Source organism: Watersipora subatra, chromosome 9 (assembly GCF_963576615.1).
Source record: "Watersipora subatra chromosome 9, tzWatSuba1.1, whole genome shotgun sequence".
NCBI classification, from domain to species: domain Eukaryota; kingdom Metazoa; phylum Bryozoa; class Gymnolaemata; order Cheilostomatida; family Watersiporidae; genus Watersipora; species Watersipora subatra.
The window spans coordinates 10,685,301-10,703,894 of NC_088716.1; the positions used below are offsets into that span (position 1 = coordinate 10,685,301).

The following is an 18,594-nucleotide window of genomic DNA, read 5'->3' on the forward strand; positions in this document are numbered from 1 at the left end:
CAAATGACTGTATATATATATATATATATATATATATATATATATATATATATATATATATTATATATTACATGTATGTATATATACTCAGCTCAATCATATTACCCTCTTATAGAAATCATATTAAGAAGCCATTATCAATTTCATTCTCAATTATCATATTATACCACATTATATTAGCTTTAACTTTTAACCATGAGGTCAACAGAACACTATTTTCTCATGAAAACCTATATAAATAATATTCACATTCACAGCCAAATTATTATCTTTATCTTTAACTGCACTGAACTCTTTTGATGTAGTAAGTTTTCTATCAGTCTATCCTATAGATCACTCCCCATTGCCTAGCTGAAAAGTCCCTGACAATTTATTGTACAGCGGAACCTCGGTTCTCGAACGCTTCGGTTCTCGACCAAAAATTTTGAGATTTGTTCATCTCGGATCTCGAACATAAATTCAGTTCTCAACCAAACCAGAGCATTTGAATTGAACATTCGGAACAGGGTGGAAACATTTGTTAACAAGGGGAGAAGCAAGTTACGCTTTATAAATTCTTTACAAAAAGAAAAGAGCCATCTGGGACGATGTCTCCTCTACCAAAGAGATTTGCGAGGGAGACAACTCTTTCAGTTGCGTTTCCCTAAATTGTTTTGGAGGAGGATTCTTCTTCAAAGATGTGAAGCAAATGTGCCATTGCTGTTTATATTCTTTTTTTCTCAGGACTTTTGATGTAACTGATCCGTTGCATTTTTTGCTTTTTCATTATTAATTTCTGCAATTTTTGGTATTGTATCTTAAAGGTTTATTTACAGTTATTTGGTATCAAAAGATTTACCATGTCTTACTCAGCTGTGTTATAAGTGCAAAATATGTAGAAATGTGATTATAAGCTCTTAAAAGCTCAAAAAACGAACAGTTAATCGCCGTCATCACGAAAACGCTGTAGAGTAGAATCCCTTTCCAAAACAGATCAAATGTGATGTAGTTGTGAGAGATGGTTTCTGTTTACACTTTCATGCAATCTCAATCGTTGAAATACTTTCACAAATATACTTCACGCATTCAATAAAACCATGTCTATTGTCCTTACGCGTCTGTTTCATCATCATTGTAATGCTGTCATTTTGAGCACTTGTATCTCAAAACCTACCGTAAAAATTTGTTTAATTCTTTAACCTTAGCTTGAAGAAGTGCATATCCTCCTCTGATAAACATGACAAGCCTGTTGGTCACCTGTGATAGTCGGAAAATGCTGCAGAAATTATTCACGCTGTTTGGCAGAATGTATGGGTCACATGAAGAGATTACGACTTGACGATTAGACCAAGCCGAAACAAAACTGTAAAGTAGCGAGCATCTATATTTGATACAGGGTCTTCGGTAAAACCCGAAGTATTTGTCATAGACCAGTGCTACGAGAAGTTTTATGCTGAGCCTTTTATTGGCCTTTCAATTCACGATAAAATCATTTGTCAAACAATAACCAAATTGCTTGCGTACATCAGAGAAATAAATTGATTCCATCCTACGACGTTTTAGTGATGGCAGCAATTAACTGTTCGTTTTTGAGCTTTTAAGAGCTTGTAATCACATTTCCATATATTTTGCACCTACAACACAGCAGAGTCAAACATGGTGAATCTTTTGATACCAAAGAACTGTAATGTGAATTTTGTTGCAAGTCAACTTTTAACTTTTAATGTTTTCGATGTTTTACAAGCAAAACATACGAAATGGTCACTTTTGTTTTCTTTTTCCATCATCATAAATAGAAAATATTTTATTAAGATTAAACACAATCTATATCTACCTGTTTTTATTTATAGTATGCAGTATACAGTACAGTTTATGGTGTGAAATGTTAAAAAAATACTTTACCGAAACTGTTTTCTCGACTTGGAACGGATTAAAATTTCCATACATTAATTTTAAAGGGAAAACTTGTTTCGAATTTCGAACAACTGGGTTTTCGAACAACTTTCTGGAACGGATTATGTTTGAGAACCAAGGTTCCACTGTTGTTTGAAATCCTTTAAACACATTGTTGATGACCATGTCTATGGCCTCTCAAATCTTCGCCTAGCTCTACATTGCTGCCCTGCTCCTGAAATGGCTGCCGGCCGTTTATGGCAGTCTTTCTGGACTACATAAAAGTATTTCAATTCATTTCATTTACTCTGGTATCTGAGTTCAGGCCTCGCATCTTAAAATGCAAATTATCTGCTATGCCCATGTTGTTTCCCTCTTTTGTCTAATGCTTGATGTACAACTCACAGCACCCATTCTGTTTATCAGAGGCCAAACTTCATTTTTTTTGCCATTTGCATAAAAACATATTATAGAACATGAACTGATTAAGAAAGTAGCAAAAAACTGCTAAACAAAACACAAAAATACAAACAAGTTCAGAAACTTTGTGTGAATCTATAACGATAGTAGCCTTTTCACAGCTATTTGTCATCCTTGGACACAAAAACTATGGTCACCAAAAACACTATTTATGAGTTGCCTACTCCTACACTGCTACAAAGGAAGGCAACTCTGGCTACATTCCAACTGCTATGATGCAACAGTGCAATCGTTGTGCTATTCTAATAGTAACAGCTAGTAATACTGTAATACCTTATCATAGGCATATGATACAAGAATCATAATTTGACTGGTAATGTTTTCATCTTTGAGTGGTTTTTCTGGATTTATACCAAACTGATCATGATAAATATATACGTATAATACATTTTTTTAATGTCTCGCATTAGCTAAAGACATCTGACATCGCAGACTTTTTTAGTTGAGGAGCTGGTTTTTAGTAAACCCTTGATGATTTGGCGAAGAACTAAATTTTAACAACTTTTTTGGTTAATACCTAAACTGCGTGAAACAATTTGTAGTGAAGTGCTTTTAGTGGTCAATTTTTACATCTTGTATTTTACATATTATTGAAGACCAAAGCTTTGCCTTTTTATTAATGAGACATATATATACGCCTATACATAAAGAAAATATGTAAGGATATACTGTAGATATAGAAAAAAGGTACAAGCATTTGAAGATAATGCAAGGCAACATCAACCATGAATCCGAATCCAGTTACAAGGCTATCAAAAGGCCATCACCTAAAATAAACCTACTATACACCACTCAATTTTCCTAAATAGATTGATCATGTTACAAAACAGACAGAGCATTCCAAGTCACAAATATAATCATTTGGATGTTCGTAGCATATCGGTTTGCAAAAACTATAAGTAGCAGTTCATGGCGGGTTAGCGTACACTTGTGCTAAAGTAGAGTGTAGTGCAAAATTATCAGACTACCTCCGATTTTGAGTTGTTTGCAGAGTTCTGTAGGAGCTTCTAACCTCCAGCTCACCTTATTGTCAACAATATATCAATGAGTGCAGATTTTTGTGCTCTACAATGGTACCTAATAAATTTGTTTTAAAACATTTACCTAAATCCAATTTACAGATTAATGGCACCGGATTAAAGTGGATATGTATATTATAAGGACTAAATGGAAATTTGAGGCTGTAACAGTGATAAAAATAGAGACATTTTATGATTTTTGAAAACCTTGAGGGCGGTCTCATAATTTTGCACAACACTGTAAATATGTTAAGCACATATCATGTTTAGAGGACCAAAAAATAGAACAACTAATCCTTAAGAAGCTGTAAAAGGAAGCAGCCAGTAAAAAAACATATGGTAGAGAGATGTCAATGATGGTCTGAACGCTTAATCTCCTTTGGGATGAGCGGGGATCAATGGATCAATCAGCGAGTGGTGGTACCTAACCAACAGGTGGGTCAACCACATCTACAATGACAGATATACAGGAACACATTATATAACTACACCTTCAACACCTAAGAAGTAATACATGTATGTACTAGCAATGGCAGAATATAAGAAACAGCGATAGAATGTTACCTAAATCCAATTTACAGATTAGTGGCACCGGATTAAAGTAAGACAAATCTAATCAAAGCTGAGTGTGATTGAAGTTGGGCTTACGCTTATTCAAAGACGTTCTGCTCAACAATGTGTTATCACATAATGCATTAAATCTTTTGCAATTTGCAGACATTGTTACTCATGAAAAGTGTCTCTTTGTTGACAAAACTTGTATTTAAGTCAAGGTTTTCACCTGGTTTATTTCAGTCCTCAAAATGCCATCACATTTGACTAAAGAAAAACGATACTTGAGCATTCACTTGTACAAAAAGGAGATTTCTCAGAGGAGGATCACATCTGAGGTTGGTTGTACCAAAACAGAAGTTTTTACAGCTATTAAACCCTGGCTGGACACCAAAACCGTCTGAGAAGTCTGGTAGAGGGCGTAAAAGGGCAACCACCATAAGACAAAAACGGACTTCGGTACGCCTATCACTGAATAACCCCCACTTGACAAGTACAGAACTGTGCAAGAAACGGAAGCAAGAAGCTGATGTTACTTACCCCATGCGAGAAGAAGACTTAGAAAATAGACTTCAAGGTTGCAAAGCTTTAAAGGTTGACGAAAACTCAGTGAAAAAGTCAGCGACACGCAAAGATTAGTAAGACTAAAATGGGCCAAAGACCATGCAGACTGGACAGCAGAGCAATGGGAAAGAATTTTGTTCAGTGATGAAAGCACATTCACTATTCAAAACCATGTTGGTAACAATTATGTGAGGCGTAGACCTACAGAAGAATTTAGTCCTCAGTGTATTCTCCCAACAATCAAACACCCAACAAGTGTGATGGTGTGGGAGTGTATGGCAGCGGATGGCATTGCAAGGCTCATGTCTGTGAGGGTATAATGAATGTTGCAAAGTATAAATATGTTCTATAGAAAAAGATGCTTTCTAATGCCAGGCAACTGTTTGGAGAAACCGAATGGACATTTCAAGATGACAATGCACCGTGTCATCGAGCCAGATTAGCCAAGAGCTGGGTGGACGATAGTGGTGTCTCTCAAATAGATAGGCCAGCCCAATCATTGGACTTGAACCCTACAGAGAATCTGTGGCAAAGAATGAGCACAATCATTGCCAAAGACAAACCAACCAACAAAAAAGAATTAATAGAGAAAGTCATCAACATGTGGCACCATGTTGTGACAGACCAGAGTTAAATAACCTTGTCCACAGTATGCCAAGACGATGTCAAGCAGTGATAAAGAACAAAGACTGCCCAACAAAATATTAATTAATTTCTTATATATTTTATCCAAATGCTTATGATATCACAATATAACAGTAAAATATTAATTTACCAACCATATAAGTTAATGTTGATATGAGTAATAACATGCCATTTGAAAATAAAAGGTGTGATAAGTGGAGTAGCTAAAATATTTGCGTCTATTTATTATGCACATAGTTGAACTTTATACCATTCTCTTTGGTACAAAATTCTGAGTCTGTTGATATGTATAATATAAGGACTAAATGAAAATTTGAGGCTGTAACAGTGATAAAAATAGAAACATTTTATGATTTTTGAAAACATTGAGGGCGGTCTCATAATTTTGCACAGCACTGTAAATATATTAAGCACATATCACGGTTACAAGACCAAAAAATACAACAAATAATCCTTAAGAAGCTGTAAAAGGAAGCAGCCAGTAAAAAAACACATGGTAAAAAGATGTCAATGATGGTCTGAACGCTTAATCGCCTTTGGGATGAGCGGGGATCAATGGATCAATCAGCGAGTGGTGGTACCTAATCAACAGGCGGGTCAACCACATCTACAATGACAGACATACAGGAACACATTATATAACTACACCTTCAACACCTAAGAAGTAATACATGTATGTACTAGCAATGGCAGAATATAAGAAACAGCGATAAAATGTAAGTGGAAGTACAAAGTGTAAGTACAAAGTGGAAGTAATGCTCTCATGCACAAAGAGTATATTATTAAGTAAAGTGAACTAGTACCTCGTAAAGCCTGTGATGCAGTCGACAACCCCATGACACAAAATTTAAGACATTTTTAGCGACTAATGCTATTTTTGAAGATTTTGGATTCGTAAAGCAAATTCTCAACAGTGTCTATTTTAATTTTAGACTAAGCATTTGTTTAGATCTATGAATATCCATAAACCTGAGTTATCTTCTGCAAGCTGCTTTCAATGGCTAAATCATCATTACTATATTTATGAATTGTGAATATCCTCAATAAAAACTTCACCATAGCCCAAAAGCATCAAAATATTTATAAAAACTTCATCCATGGCATTTGCTGATGTATCGTCCCATGTCCTGTTACGCACTGTCAATGAACCCTACCTCAATTAATGTGTACTATTATGTACTCCAACCAAGGCTAAAAACCATCAAATTTTTCATAAATAGCGAGGGATATGTGATCGTGTATATCTAAATCTAAATACCATCACATGTACCAAATTGTGTCGCGCTCTTGCAGCCGGGAAATTTAGAAGTGCCTAAAACTATAGATTTCTGGATGACTGACCAAGAAATGATGTGTCACCACTGATATAGTCATGACCCTGGGCGGTCTCAAACTCGGCGTCTGTCATTTTAGAATGTACATCTATAATGTATCCCAAGCCCCGTTGCGCCTGTAGCCATGTGCAGCCCGGGAAGAACCTGTATGAAGCCAAGTATGGCTATAACCAGACTGTAGTTGAATTTTCACTGAATATCAACATCTACACTCAATCAATGACATAAAAGGTTGACAATAGAATATGGATTGAAACCAAACACCTAGCTGAGAGTCATAGTTTTAATGTAAACTGAATTCAAGCCAACCAAACTGGTGTCACCGAGCAATAAAGCACATAAATGAGTTTTTTTTTAAGACAGCAAAAGCAATATGTCATTTGATACACCATAAAACCTCTAATTGAACGCCACCTCTAATTGCACACCACCTCTATTTGACCGCCACTATGAGACAAGGGTTGAAAAATGGACCGCCACCCTCTAATTGAATGCCACCTCCATTTGATCGCCACTTTGATCTTTATGAACCCATATCAAGTGATCAGTAGAAAAGCGTCCACAAAATCGTATTAATGATGAATTGTTTACATTTATTTCAATCAATTCTTTCGTTGTCCAACTCTAACTTTTTTTCGTTAAAACTTTGAAAGCAACACATTATAAATAATTAATAATTGTATCAGGCTAATGGTAGTTCCTTGTTTAACGCAGTCTTAATACTTCGAAAAACATGTATATAAAAACGATTTGCAAGTTTTGAGCCAAAGGTTACGCTTTGCGAGCAAATTGTTACGCAAACTCTGCCAAAAAATTGTTTGGACACTAATATCGACTAGTTCAGCAGTGTAGAAGAAGATTTGAGACCAGAAGATATTGTGTAAAGTATTGGACAACTAGCAGATGTTCATTCCATCAAAAGCAACAATCAGAACGCAGCTATCTGAGCAAATAACGGAAATATTTTTGTTTAAAAACGTTAATTTTCGTTTCTGCATGTAATATAAGTATGCTTCACTAATGTCACTTGTTCATAAATATATATTTGTATCATTTGATAGATTATCGTTACATAACTTATAAATATGCAGATTTATAGCATGTTATCTAATAGCATCTTTGCAGTTATCTTTTTTTCAGCTATCAGTTAACACGGCTTACATGCAATGCTTACAATCGATGCTCATAACTTCACTTCTAGTGCACTTAAAAACCTAGTTTCGGCTGCTAACTATGGCATGCATATCGATGATTACAATGAGCTTTGCTGCAACATTGTTAAATATAGATAAGAATAAAACATGTCTTCAAATTTAGAATGAAATAAAATTGGAAAATTCCAACAAATTGCAAAAAAAAAGACAGGCTATAATATAAACGCAGGTCAAGGGCAAGCAATAGATATCGACTGATAGAGAGATTTCTCGGTTTCTCGAGGCATACTTATTAAGAGATCTTTGACAAGTTGGAGGTAAGTTATCAGATTTAATGCGTCCAAAAAGGTTAATGTCGCTCCATCGGCAAAGGAGAGCAAAATATAGGTGACATTCGCTTCACCCGTAAAAAGGCTAAATTTATCTTCCGAAAACTGTGACATGTCATTTATAAAATAGACCGTCAGCCTCTATTTGAACGCCACCTCCAAATGACCGCCTCTATAGAAAAAGATATGAAAACTAGAGCGCCATGGCGTTCAATTAGAGGTTTTACGGTATATATAGGGAATATAATATAAACTGTAATTTAGTTAATGAACAATCTATAATTATTGACACAACTGTAACCAAAACCACAACACATATAGACAGCAATATAAAATGTGACAGCTGACAGACTATCTATGTTAACCAAAACAATGCACATGGAGACTATGCATTGCAGTAAGGAAGGTTGTGTGTAGCAGTAAACAAGTAAAAATACAACATCTATGACAGGTGGTAAAAGTGAAAGTAAAACACAGAGAAGTAATTTTCCACGATGCAAATTGACAAAAAAAACCAAAGGATTCATTTAAATGATTAACCCTAGGAAACCTCTTACAGGTTTATCAATGAACAATAACATGATTCGACCGTGGAGAGACAATCCCTACACATTGCTCTTCCCTCAATGGAACTGAACCCAACTAATCCATGTAACTACCAACAGGACAACAATGAAACGACACCAAAAATGATAGTAACGATAATATAGTGAAAGTTAACAATAACATAGTCGGAGTTGTGTAAGTAAAAACAATAGGGGTTGATGTGCAAATATGGAAAGATATGTACACATTGTGACTCCGACCTGTAAGCATACAGTATGTAAAAGGTAATGGCCAGGAACAGTAAACATGCAAGTGTGAGGGGACATTATAATTACCTTTTTTAAACTACCTATAACCAATCGACTGACTTCCTTTACGATTTGCAGAACAATATTTACTATAATAAGAGCGGTGTTCTGTGGTATTACATAATTCTGGTGTGGGGGAAAATTAATAAGAGCCACTACTCATTACTACAGCTTGTTTGATGTACAAAGTTATAAACTAAGGCTACAGTTATATGAACTAAAGCTATACTGTAGTTATGAACTAAAGCTACAGTTATATAAATTAAAGCTACAGTTATATGAACTAAAGCTATAGTTATATAAACTAAAGCTACAGTTATATGAACTAAAGCTGTAGTTATATAAACTAAGGCTACAGTTATATGAACTAAAGCTACAGTTACAGAAACTAAAGCTATAGTTATATGAACTGAAGCTACAGTTATATGAACTAAACCTATAGTTATATGAACTAAAGCTATAGTTATATGAACTAAAGCTACAGTTATATGAACTAAAGCTATAGTTATATAAACTAAAGCTATAGTTATATGAACTAAAGCTACAGTTATATGAACTAAAGCTACAGTTATATGAACTAAAGCTACAGTTATATGAACTAAAGCTATAGTTATATAAACTAAAGCTATAGTTATATGAACTAAAGCTACAGTTATATGAACTAAAGCTACAGTTATATGAACTAAAGCTACAGTTATATGAACTAAAGCTACAGTTATATGAACTAAAGCTATAGTTATATAAACTAAAGCTTTAGTAATATAAACTAAAGCTACAGTTATATGAACTAAAGCTATAGTTATATGAACTAAAGCTACAGTTATATGAACTAAAGCTACAGTTATATGAACTAAAGCTACAGTTATATGAACTAAAGCTATAGTTATATGAACCAAAGCTATAGTTATATGAACTAAAGCTACAGTTACATAAACTAAAGCTATAGTTATATAAACTAAAGCTACAGTTATATGAACTAAAGCTACAGTTTTATGAACTAAAGCTATAGTTATATGAACTAAAGCTACAGTTATATAAACTAAAGCTACAGTTATATAAACTAAAGCTACAGTTATATAAACTAAAGCTACAGTTATATAAACTAAAGCTATAGTTATATGAACTAAAGCTATAGTTATATAAACTAAAGCTACAGTTACATAAACTAAAGCTATAGTTATATGAACTAAAGCTACAGTTATATGAACTAAAGCTACAGTTATATGAACTAAAGCTACAGTTATATGAACTAAAGCTATAGTTATATGAACCAAAGCTATAGTTATACGAACTAAAGCTACAGTTATATGAACTAAAGCTACAGTTACATGAACTAAAGCTACAGTTATATGCTTTGTTCACCAATGATTCAAGTAGGGATGATGACATGATGTTCACTGAATGAGCCTAAACAATCTCCATTGTTGATCGTAAGTTATCTTGTTTTATTGATTAACTGCTCAAAGATTTCCAAACATGCCATTTCATTCAAAGACTTTCATACTGACTCAGAAATACATACATAGCATGATAGCGCCAAGGATCATCCCCTTGTTGCCATCTGTCTAGTCTCCCTCTGCACCAGAAGCACTGAACCTTATCACCATTGCCTTGGCTGATGTACAAAAATCCAGCGGCGCACAAATAATCAGCAGCAGCAACGTTGGCATCCGGAGGGTACGTCCCTCTTCTGTTCTCTGAGACCTCATATACTTTTCCTCTTCCTTCAAATGTTAGTAAAAATGCAAAGTTAAGGAAGAGTAGATGACTGAAAAGGTGAAGAAGAAACTGAATGAAATCATACTAGAAGCATTAACCACGAATATAAAAACAAGACAGAACACTATTGGAGATTTTCACCTAATAAAGTCTTTGGAGTATTTTTTCACATCTCACTTGTATTACAATATAAACAAGAAAATTTAAAGATATACCTTGTATCAAATATACACCCCTTACCTGCACCTAGGTTTTCAATAGCAGGAGAGACGCGTGTCTCATACAGCTGCCAGTTTCTTCTGTGTAAACCATCAGCCGGAGCATCCTGTGACGTGTCTAAAATTGTTTTTTTATACTTAATACTAACTAGGAGAGAATAATTTTTGCTGATGAAGAGCAGCCCTTGTGTCTAAAATCACAGTTACAAATATGCTGCAACAGAATTCTCGTTTTAATGTGAAAAAGAAATTGAACTCCCACAACAACTATCTGCTTGTGGGGTAAGATTGTAACTTTGTTTTATCTTATGAAATTCTCATCTCGCTGTACTGAATTAAACCCGGCTTACGAAATCATGGAGGTAAAAAATGTAATGTTTTTATGTGAAACGAATACCTGTGAATCTTTTCTAACTGATCAACTCGCTTATACATAGTTGACAACCAATTAAAAAACAGTTAAAAATTTTTAAAAAATCGGTGAACCCAAGTGTTGGTCATGGATCTGCAAGAACAAAATAATAAAAACTGTCTCTAGAAGATTTATAACATATCATAAATGTTATTTTTTGATCATCACAGACAAAAAACACCTTGCTGTCATTTCACAATGGTAAAATTGTAATTAATTTTTAGTGCAGCACTGAACTTCCATGAGACTAAATTAGATTTATGATTTCAGCTGTTAGGATGCTGCAAAACAATCATATACACGTACTTAGGAGCAGCACATTCTCTGGCAGCAAAACAGGTACTACAAACTGACACCAAGCTTACCCAAAAAAGTAACATCCCCCTTATTATAGATCAGTAAGTTGGCCTGTGCAATCTCATCTGGGGTCATCTGTTCTCGAGCCCTTCTTATGAAGGGAATCCCTTTTTCCGTTTGCACGAAAGTGCAACCAGGAAAGAACCTTGAAAAATAGTGTAAAGATTAGTGAGTCGCCAGGAAAACAGTAAAATTATCTATCTTTAACCAAGAATACTGTTATTTTATATCCTCTGAGAGAGAACACACAGGTTTAGAAATACATACTTGGCGTGCTGAATCCAAGGATCATCTTTTTTCCGCAATCTTTCAAGCTCAAGCTGTCCCGCACAATGGAAGCACGTCACCAGATTGGGGATACCAGTCCAGAAGAACCCAGCAGCACAGAGAATGTTTATGCTTACTAGTAGTCCGGCGCGGAACCTCTCGAATGTGGTCCTTCTTGTACTAAACCATCTATGCCTTCGATGCACCGCGAAGGATTCATCTACAATGTAGCACTGTGAGGTCAGTGTAGAGAAATCTGAAAAAGTTAGTAGCCCTTGATATAGTAACCTTCCGCAAGGACCGAGTTGGCAACATGCCAATGATAGAAAATTGAGCACCATAAATTGAAGACATTCGCTGTCCGGCATCGCTTTTAGTAAATTATGAGAAATAAGAAACCTGTGCCTTAATATTACAACAACTAGACGTAAACACTGGCAGTTGCAATATATATACGTTATATAATACATCTAAGTTGTAATATAATACGTACAATATTGTTAATCTTTCAACAGTCTAAAGAAATTAGCTTATTTTCTCAATAAGAAAAGTACACAGGTTATTTGCCATAAGTAGTTTACAGCAGTAGACTGTTTAAAAAACACATACACTGAATTTTCTTGTAACTGCATTAAGGAAATTATGAAATAGGCCAAAGAATTTTCAATTACAGAAGCATGCACACACACACGGTTGACAATAAATTTTCTTCAATTATTTCACCAACACTCTAAAGTAAGGCTGCCTCAAGTGTCAAACCTGATCTCAATGTAACAGCCAGCCCAAAATTAGCGCAACCTATCACAGTCCACCAGATTAAAGTAAAAAGAAGGTTCGTATACATGGATGCTTTTAAACAAACAGCAAAATGTTCAAATGCCCCTGTGGCCTTATTTGTATGAAACACTCTCACAAAGAATAGCAATAATAAATGAGAAGCATAAACTAGTACCCTTGTCAAGTGGCTGTAAGTAAGAATAACTCATAAATCATAGCCCGAGTTCTTTATGGTAAAATCACCGCTGTCAATAGATACAGCGATGTCAGAAACTATGGCACCACTAATTTCCGCTAAATATGAGAATGAAACTGGTCGCCTCCAAATCAGCGAAGGAATTCTGTGAAGGAATGATGAATGCTACCAAATGTAAGAGTGTACTGCTGACCAAGATGCTCCCAAACACCAGAACAGTGTTTCGAGTGAATGACTGGGTGTTTCAGGATGATCGTGTACCTTGTCATTGTGTTGGCCATGAGATGGCTAGCGCAATCTCAAGACCTAAACCTATAGCGAATTTGTGACAGAGGATTTGTGGCCGGCATCATAAGTAAGTGAATGTCCCCCAACAGAAAAACACCGATCGGGAAGATGAGTAGAGCATTCCACCACATGGTGATCGTAAACACGCTGTGACTTCTGGTCGTACCAAAAGGCTAGCCTGTCAAATATTGACAGCAATCCAAGTAGCTCAAAACAGCGCTTTTAAGGAACACCAAATAGATCCAAGCGTATTTCATATTGTGTGAAAACCAACTAGACACATGAATACAAAGACTTGAGTTCTTTCTCAATGTCAGTTGCATCTAGCCATTTTAATTGAAAAGAAATGGATGTGTGTAACATTGGAAACTCAAAATTCTGCATCTGATGGTGAGCAGCAAGGCTAAGACAGTAAATTATAGCTAATAGTCATTTTTTCTTAAAATGTGAGATAGTCTCATAATATCTAACAACACAGCTCACTGCTGCTCCTTGTCTGACATATGATAATCTATGACATGAGAAAACAAGTACCTACCAGAGCTGTGGCTAAGTTAAGAAATATATCATGTCTGCCAGTTCTACCTAAATCAGACACTTGACAAGAATCTTACAAATCCTCAGCCTTCACCAATATATCCGATAGATAACAAAGATAGAAACAGAGACAAGTGAAAGTATGAATAAAACTTCAAAGCTAATATTGATGATGAAAAGAATGTATGTTGTACACCCATGAGCAATTAATGTAGAAGTGTGTTTGGCATGTACGGGCGGGTTTTAAAAGTTACCTTACTAATAAATCAGTGTTACTTTACAGATTGAAAACTCACCAAGTTGCCCATTCCTCTCTCTCTGATTACCAGATGATCTGGTAGAACAACCAGCCCCAGTTGGTTTACACTGGTTAGGATCCATAAACAAGGGTTGTCTGTGAAGTAGGGAATATACTATTTAGACAGCCTGGCAATTGTTATAATAAACAACAGGAGTTGACGAGCTTATCTTAATGATATCACAGACAACAAAGTCAAACCAAATCTCAAGGAGTCAATGAAAATTAAAACCACACAAAATACAGGGTTCTATGAAGACTAGAGATACTATAAAAATAAATAAATCAGTATGAGATGGCAAACGAAACCTATCGAATGTGAAGTCATACGGCTTTATGTTATCAGATATGCAAAAGTCCCTATGCCTCTTTTTTAGATCCATAAATGCTTTGGTATTTAGCAAAGTGCATAGATACATTAGATAGGAGGATGGCTTGAGCTGTGTTTAGTATAGCCTACAACCAAGTATGTAGATCTATTTGAGAAAAAATGTCTTTTTAAAGTGATGCAGCTCAAATTCATAAACATTCCTACCAGCGCCATATAATAAGCTATAAATATGAACATTATCTTTAGTTTGAAAAGGTAGTGACTTAGTAATCCTAATTTTTTATCAAAAAGAGCCCCTGCTAACCTCAAAAGCTATCACAGATTATTGATTATTTATGTTCCAATACTAGTAGTCTGATGATAATTTAGTAATGGTGCTGGAAGAACAGCAAAAAAATGATAGCCTTTGCACAACTGAGACCAATTATCATATATGTCAATCTATTTTTCAACATGTCTCATCTTTTAGTAGCATCAGTGTATGCAGTCACAACAATCACATGTATTCAGGCTCCGCCACGCATTTCCTCAGGGTGTGCAGCCAGCCATTTACAAGTGTAGTGTTTACTGCACTCACATCCGTAGGCTTCCGCAAATTCTCACAAATTCACTTATTTCTCCAGGTTTGTCAATTATTAAGGTTTTTGTGAACTAACGCTACTCTAGTTCAGTGGGTTCTTTAACAAGTCGTTACTTATCAGAAGACAAAACAAACACGTCCTAACTTACTGAGCTTCAAGCCGTAAGCGAGTCACCAGAAGATCCCCTCTCTCGGTCTCGCGCTTTTCTCCTTACCTCTGGTCAAGCCGGAGTTGTAGCGAGCCGATAATATCACATCTACCTTTGTTTGATGGAAGCGACTTTCTCGCAGGGGATGTTCACCTGGATTCTGGGAGATCCCGTGAGGTGTAGTCCTCCGCAGCTTGTATAGTTTGTAAGCAACTATTTGTTGATCTCCTGCACACTTAGGTGCATATAGGAAAACATATTTTTCCCGTAGTCTGGCGTCTCTGTGAGTAGAACCTGGTCATTCTACCTTATGCCTCTAGGGCGCTCTGATACTCCGGGTATTTATGGAAACGGAAAGTTTAGTGAAGGTTGCGGTGGATCCTGGAAACTACCCTTCAATAAGAGTTGAGAGTTTGGGGTCTCTCCCGACATTATTTCGAGGTTCAAACTGCAGTTTGACCTGGATCAAGTAACAAGTCCTCATCCGCAGTGTCCATGCTTTCTTCCTCGACAGCCCATGAACTGGGGTTTCTATGGCTCTGGCGGCAGGCTGCTCAGCACAGTATCCTTCTAGAGTAAGGTCTCTGGCTACAATCGTCAGCTCAGCGCGGTCTCCCGTGAGCAGGTTTCCAACTGAAGTCGCCTGTTCAGCACGGTCTCCTGCAAGAAGGTATCCGGCTACAGTCACCTGTTCAGCACGGTCTCCTGCAAGCAGGTATCCGGCTACAGTCACCTGTTCGACACAGTCTCCTGCAAGCAGGTATCCGGCTACAGTCACCTGTTCAGCACGGTCTCCTGCAAGCAGGTATCCGGCTACAGTCACCTGTTCACCACAATCTCCTGTTGTGTGGTCTGTGGCTGGTGATGCCCCACTGTCTCCCTCCAAAAGAAGACCTTCGTTCTCGTGGTGGTCTCTCTCGTCGCCCGAGTCTCCACCTAATGCCATACTATTGTCCCTAGCGGGGATGGTGGTGGCAAGACGGTAGCAGCAGGTTTTCTCTGAGATTTCGGGGTATGGGGAGCTGCCCGGGAACCAGGGGAGTTGGCTGAAGCAAAAATCTCCCTGAGAGGACGAAATTTCTCATACTCTTGTTTCACAGCACAGAGCTCTTTCTCTCGTCTCTCAAGTTCCTTCGGTTCAGCCTCGCACCATCTGCCTAGTGCGGCACACTGTTCTCTGAGGGCCCACAACTCTCCCTCAAAATCAGTCTGCAAGTCAACTGAGTTTCGGTTGGAAACTATCCGAACATTCTTATAAATACAGCGGTCTTTCCTTGACTTAAAGGGACACTCGCTTTCAGCATGATACTTGCCATCACATATACGACATCGGCTTGGCCTGTCGCACTCACCCGCCATGTGCCCAAGTTTCTTACAGTTATTGCATCTAACACGGGGGCAGGTTTTCACAAAGTGATCTGTTGAGCCACACTCATAGCAGCTGTCATCCCTTCTCCGGTATGAAAAGCCATGACGCTTTCCCCAATGAGTATTCCTGTATGTATGGTCTTTGGAGCCATCTGAATCACTGCTAAGACTGTAACGGTGCCAGCGATAGCGTGTTCCATGACTACCTTCACAGCTACTAGAGCCATGCCTGTAGTCATTATGATGCCCATGGCGTTCTTGACTACTCTCACGACTGCTAGAATCGCGTCTGTAGTGATCATAACACCCATTGCATCCTCGAGCCTTGTAACTGTCACTACTATCTCTATTTTTTCGACGACAGTCTCGGACCTCTCGCCGTTCTACCTCAACAACCTCCTGTTTGACACACAGCTGTCCAGTAGCCCCCACGCTTGCAGCCTTCGAAGAGGTACTAGCCCCTAGGATTGGCCTTGTGGCTTCCGGTGTCGCACTAGGTTGAGCAAAAGCGGATCGATTAAAACTAGGCTCTGCCGCGAGCATATTTGAGGCCTCTTGCACTACATTTCTGGTCCAGAGAAGGTTTCTAAACCTCTCCCAATACAGATTATTTTGGGCCATCAAATCTCTACTCAATCTTGTGTCACGTAGTCCATTAACGGCAATGACCAAAGCAAAGCTCCTCCGTGAATCATCATTCATGCCAAAATCAAGCTGCCTACTAAGCCGCTCTACTCTAAGGAGAAAATCTCTGTCGTCTTCTCCTGCAAGTTGTTTCGCAGAAACAAACTTTTGGGTCTTGACGTAAACGTTCTCCTCTTTTTCATAATGCCATCTCAGCAGGTCCCAAGCCTGGTTGAAAGTTGAGTCTGGGTTATTAGACTCAAATCCCAACGATCTTAGGGTTTCCCTACCCTCTTGGCCTATGGCTTTTAAGAGTGCTAGTAATTGAGCCCTAGGTGTGAAGTTGGGGACTATGACGGGCTCTTCCCTCACCGTCACCTCCCTCTCACCCATCTCAAAAGCCTTCATCTCCATACAGAGTGTAAACTCTTCGCTAAACCTTTTCCAACTACCAAATACATCAATAGCCAAAATATCTAGCACAGGGAAGCTAGCAAAAATGTTTGCACCCACCCTTCTTCTAGCCATTATTCTATATTAATTTGAAAAAATTAAATAGAATTCACTGAACAGAAATAATAACGGAACATTCAATTGAAATCCGTTCGTGTATCTATTGGTAGTCACCACACCTCAATGCACCTCGTCGAGCGTTTACACACTCCACAATTGTCCAACACAATTCAATATACTCACCTCGACTTATCACTGTATTATCGTATTAATTTATCACTACACTATCGTATCAACTTATTACTACACTATCAAATTACCATATCACTCCACTATCGTATTAATTTACCACCACACTATCGTATCAACTTATCACTACACTATCGTATTACTTCTCTCCTGAAAGTAAGCACTCGTGGTACCATGTGAACTAACGCTACTCTAGTTCAGTGGGTTCTTTAACAAGTCGTTACTTATCAGGAGACAAAACAAACACGTCCTAACTTACTGAGCTTCAAGCCGTAAGCGAGTCATCAGATGCTTCTCTCTCTCGGTCTCGCGCGCGCTTTTGAGGACAGCCCCAGTCAGTGTCGTATCGGGAGAGTTACGCCACCAACGGAGCCTATACAAACGCATCGAAAGTTCCAAACAAACATCGGCCACGCCTACTTTTATATAGAGTTACAATGGACTGCACTTACCCGTCTTTGTTTATCAGTTAATAAAACTACTTTGGGTAACCTTAGAGCACTATCAAGTATACCACAAGAAAGCTCAGGTTTTGCTCTAACTCACATAGCAGTTGTAAAAGTGACAACTCCATATTTACAGGTTTTCTGCTACTTCATAGTAAATACCTCCTATTATCTGCACTAGAATGCCTTAGCTAAATTGTGTTTACTTGCAATTTCACAACTTTGGGCGACCAAACAAACAATTAAATGTATTCACAATGATAATTATATTTATAATACCATTACTTGCCAATTTTTTGTTCATAAAACTTATAAACAGGCTTGTTTTATGCAAATTAATAGACAACCACAAATTTATTACGGACAATGATTTCAACTAAACGTGCAAGAAGTATGAGGTACAACATAAAAAGTGAACAACTTTCCATAATAAAAACTGAATACTAAAAGAGCATATTATACTACATAGAAAATCTTTCATAGTAATGTTACAATAAAAACAATTAACTTCAAATAAACAAG

General features: G+C 37.2%; 2 protein-coding genes across 2 annotated transcripts in view; both read left to right on the forward strand.

Annotated features, from left to right (window-relative positions):
- LOC137404771 (baculoviral IAP repeat-containing protein 7-B-like) overlaps nt 1–5,121 on the forward strand; it is a 28,143-nt gene extending 23,022 nt beyond the window's left edge. The window contains exons 8-9 of the mRNA XM_068091002.1: nt 4,167–4,261; nt 4,840–5,121. Coding sequence (XP_067947103.1) covers nt 4,167–4,261; nt 4,840–5,121 — 377 coding nt within the window. The remainder of the gene's footprint in view (nt 1–4,166; nt 4,262–4,839) is intronic.
- The window catches only part of LOC137403550 (THAP domain-containing protein 5-like), a 290,272-nt gene that overhangs the window by 31,854 nt on the left and 239,824 nt on the right, over nt 1–18,594 (forward strand). The window lies entirely within an intron of this gene.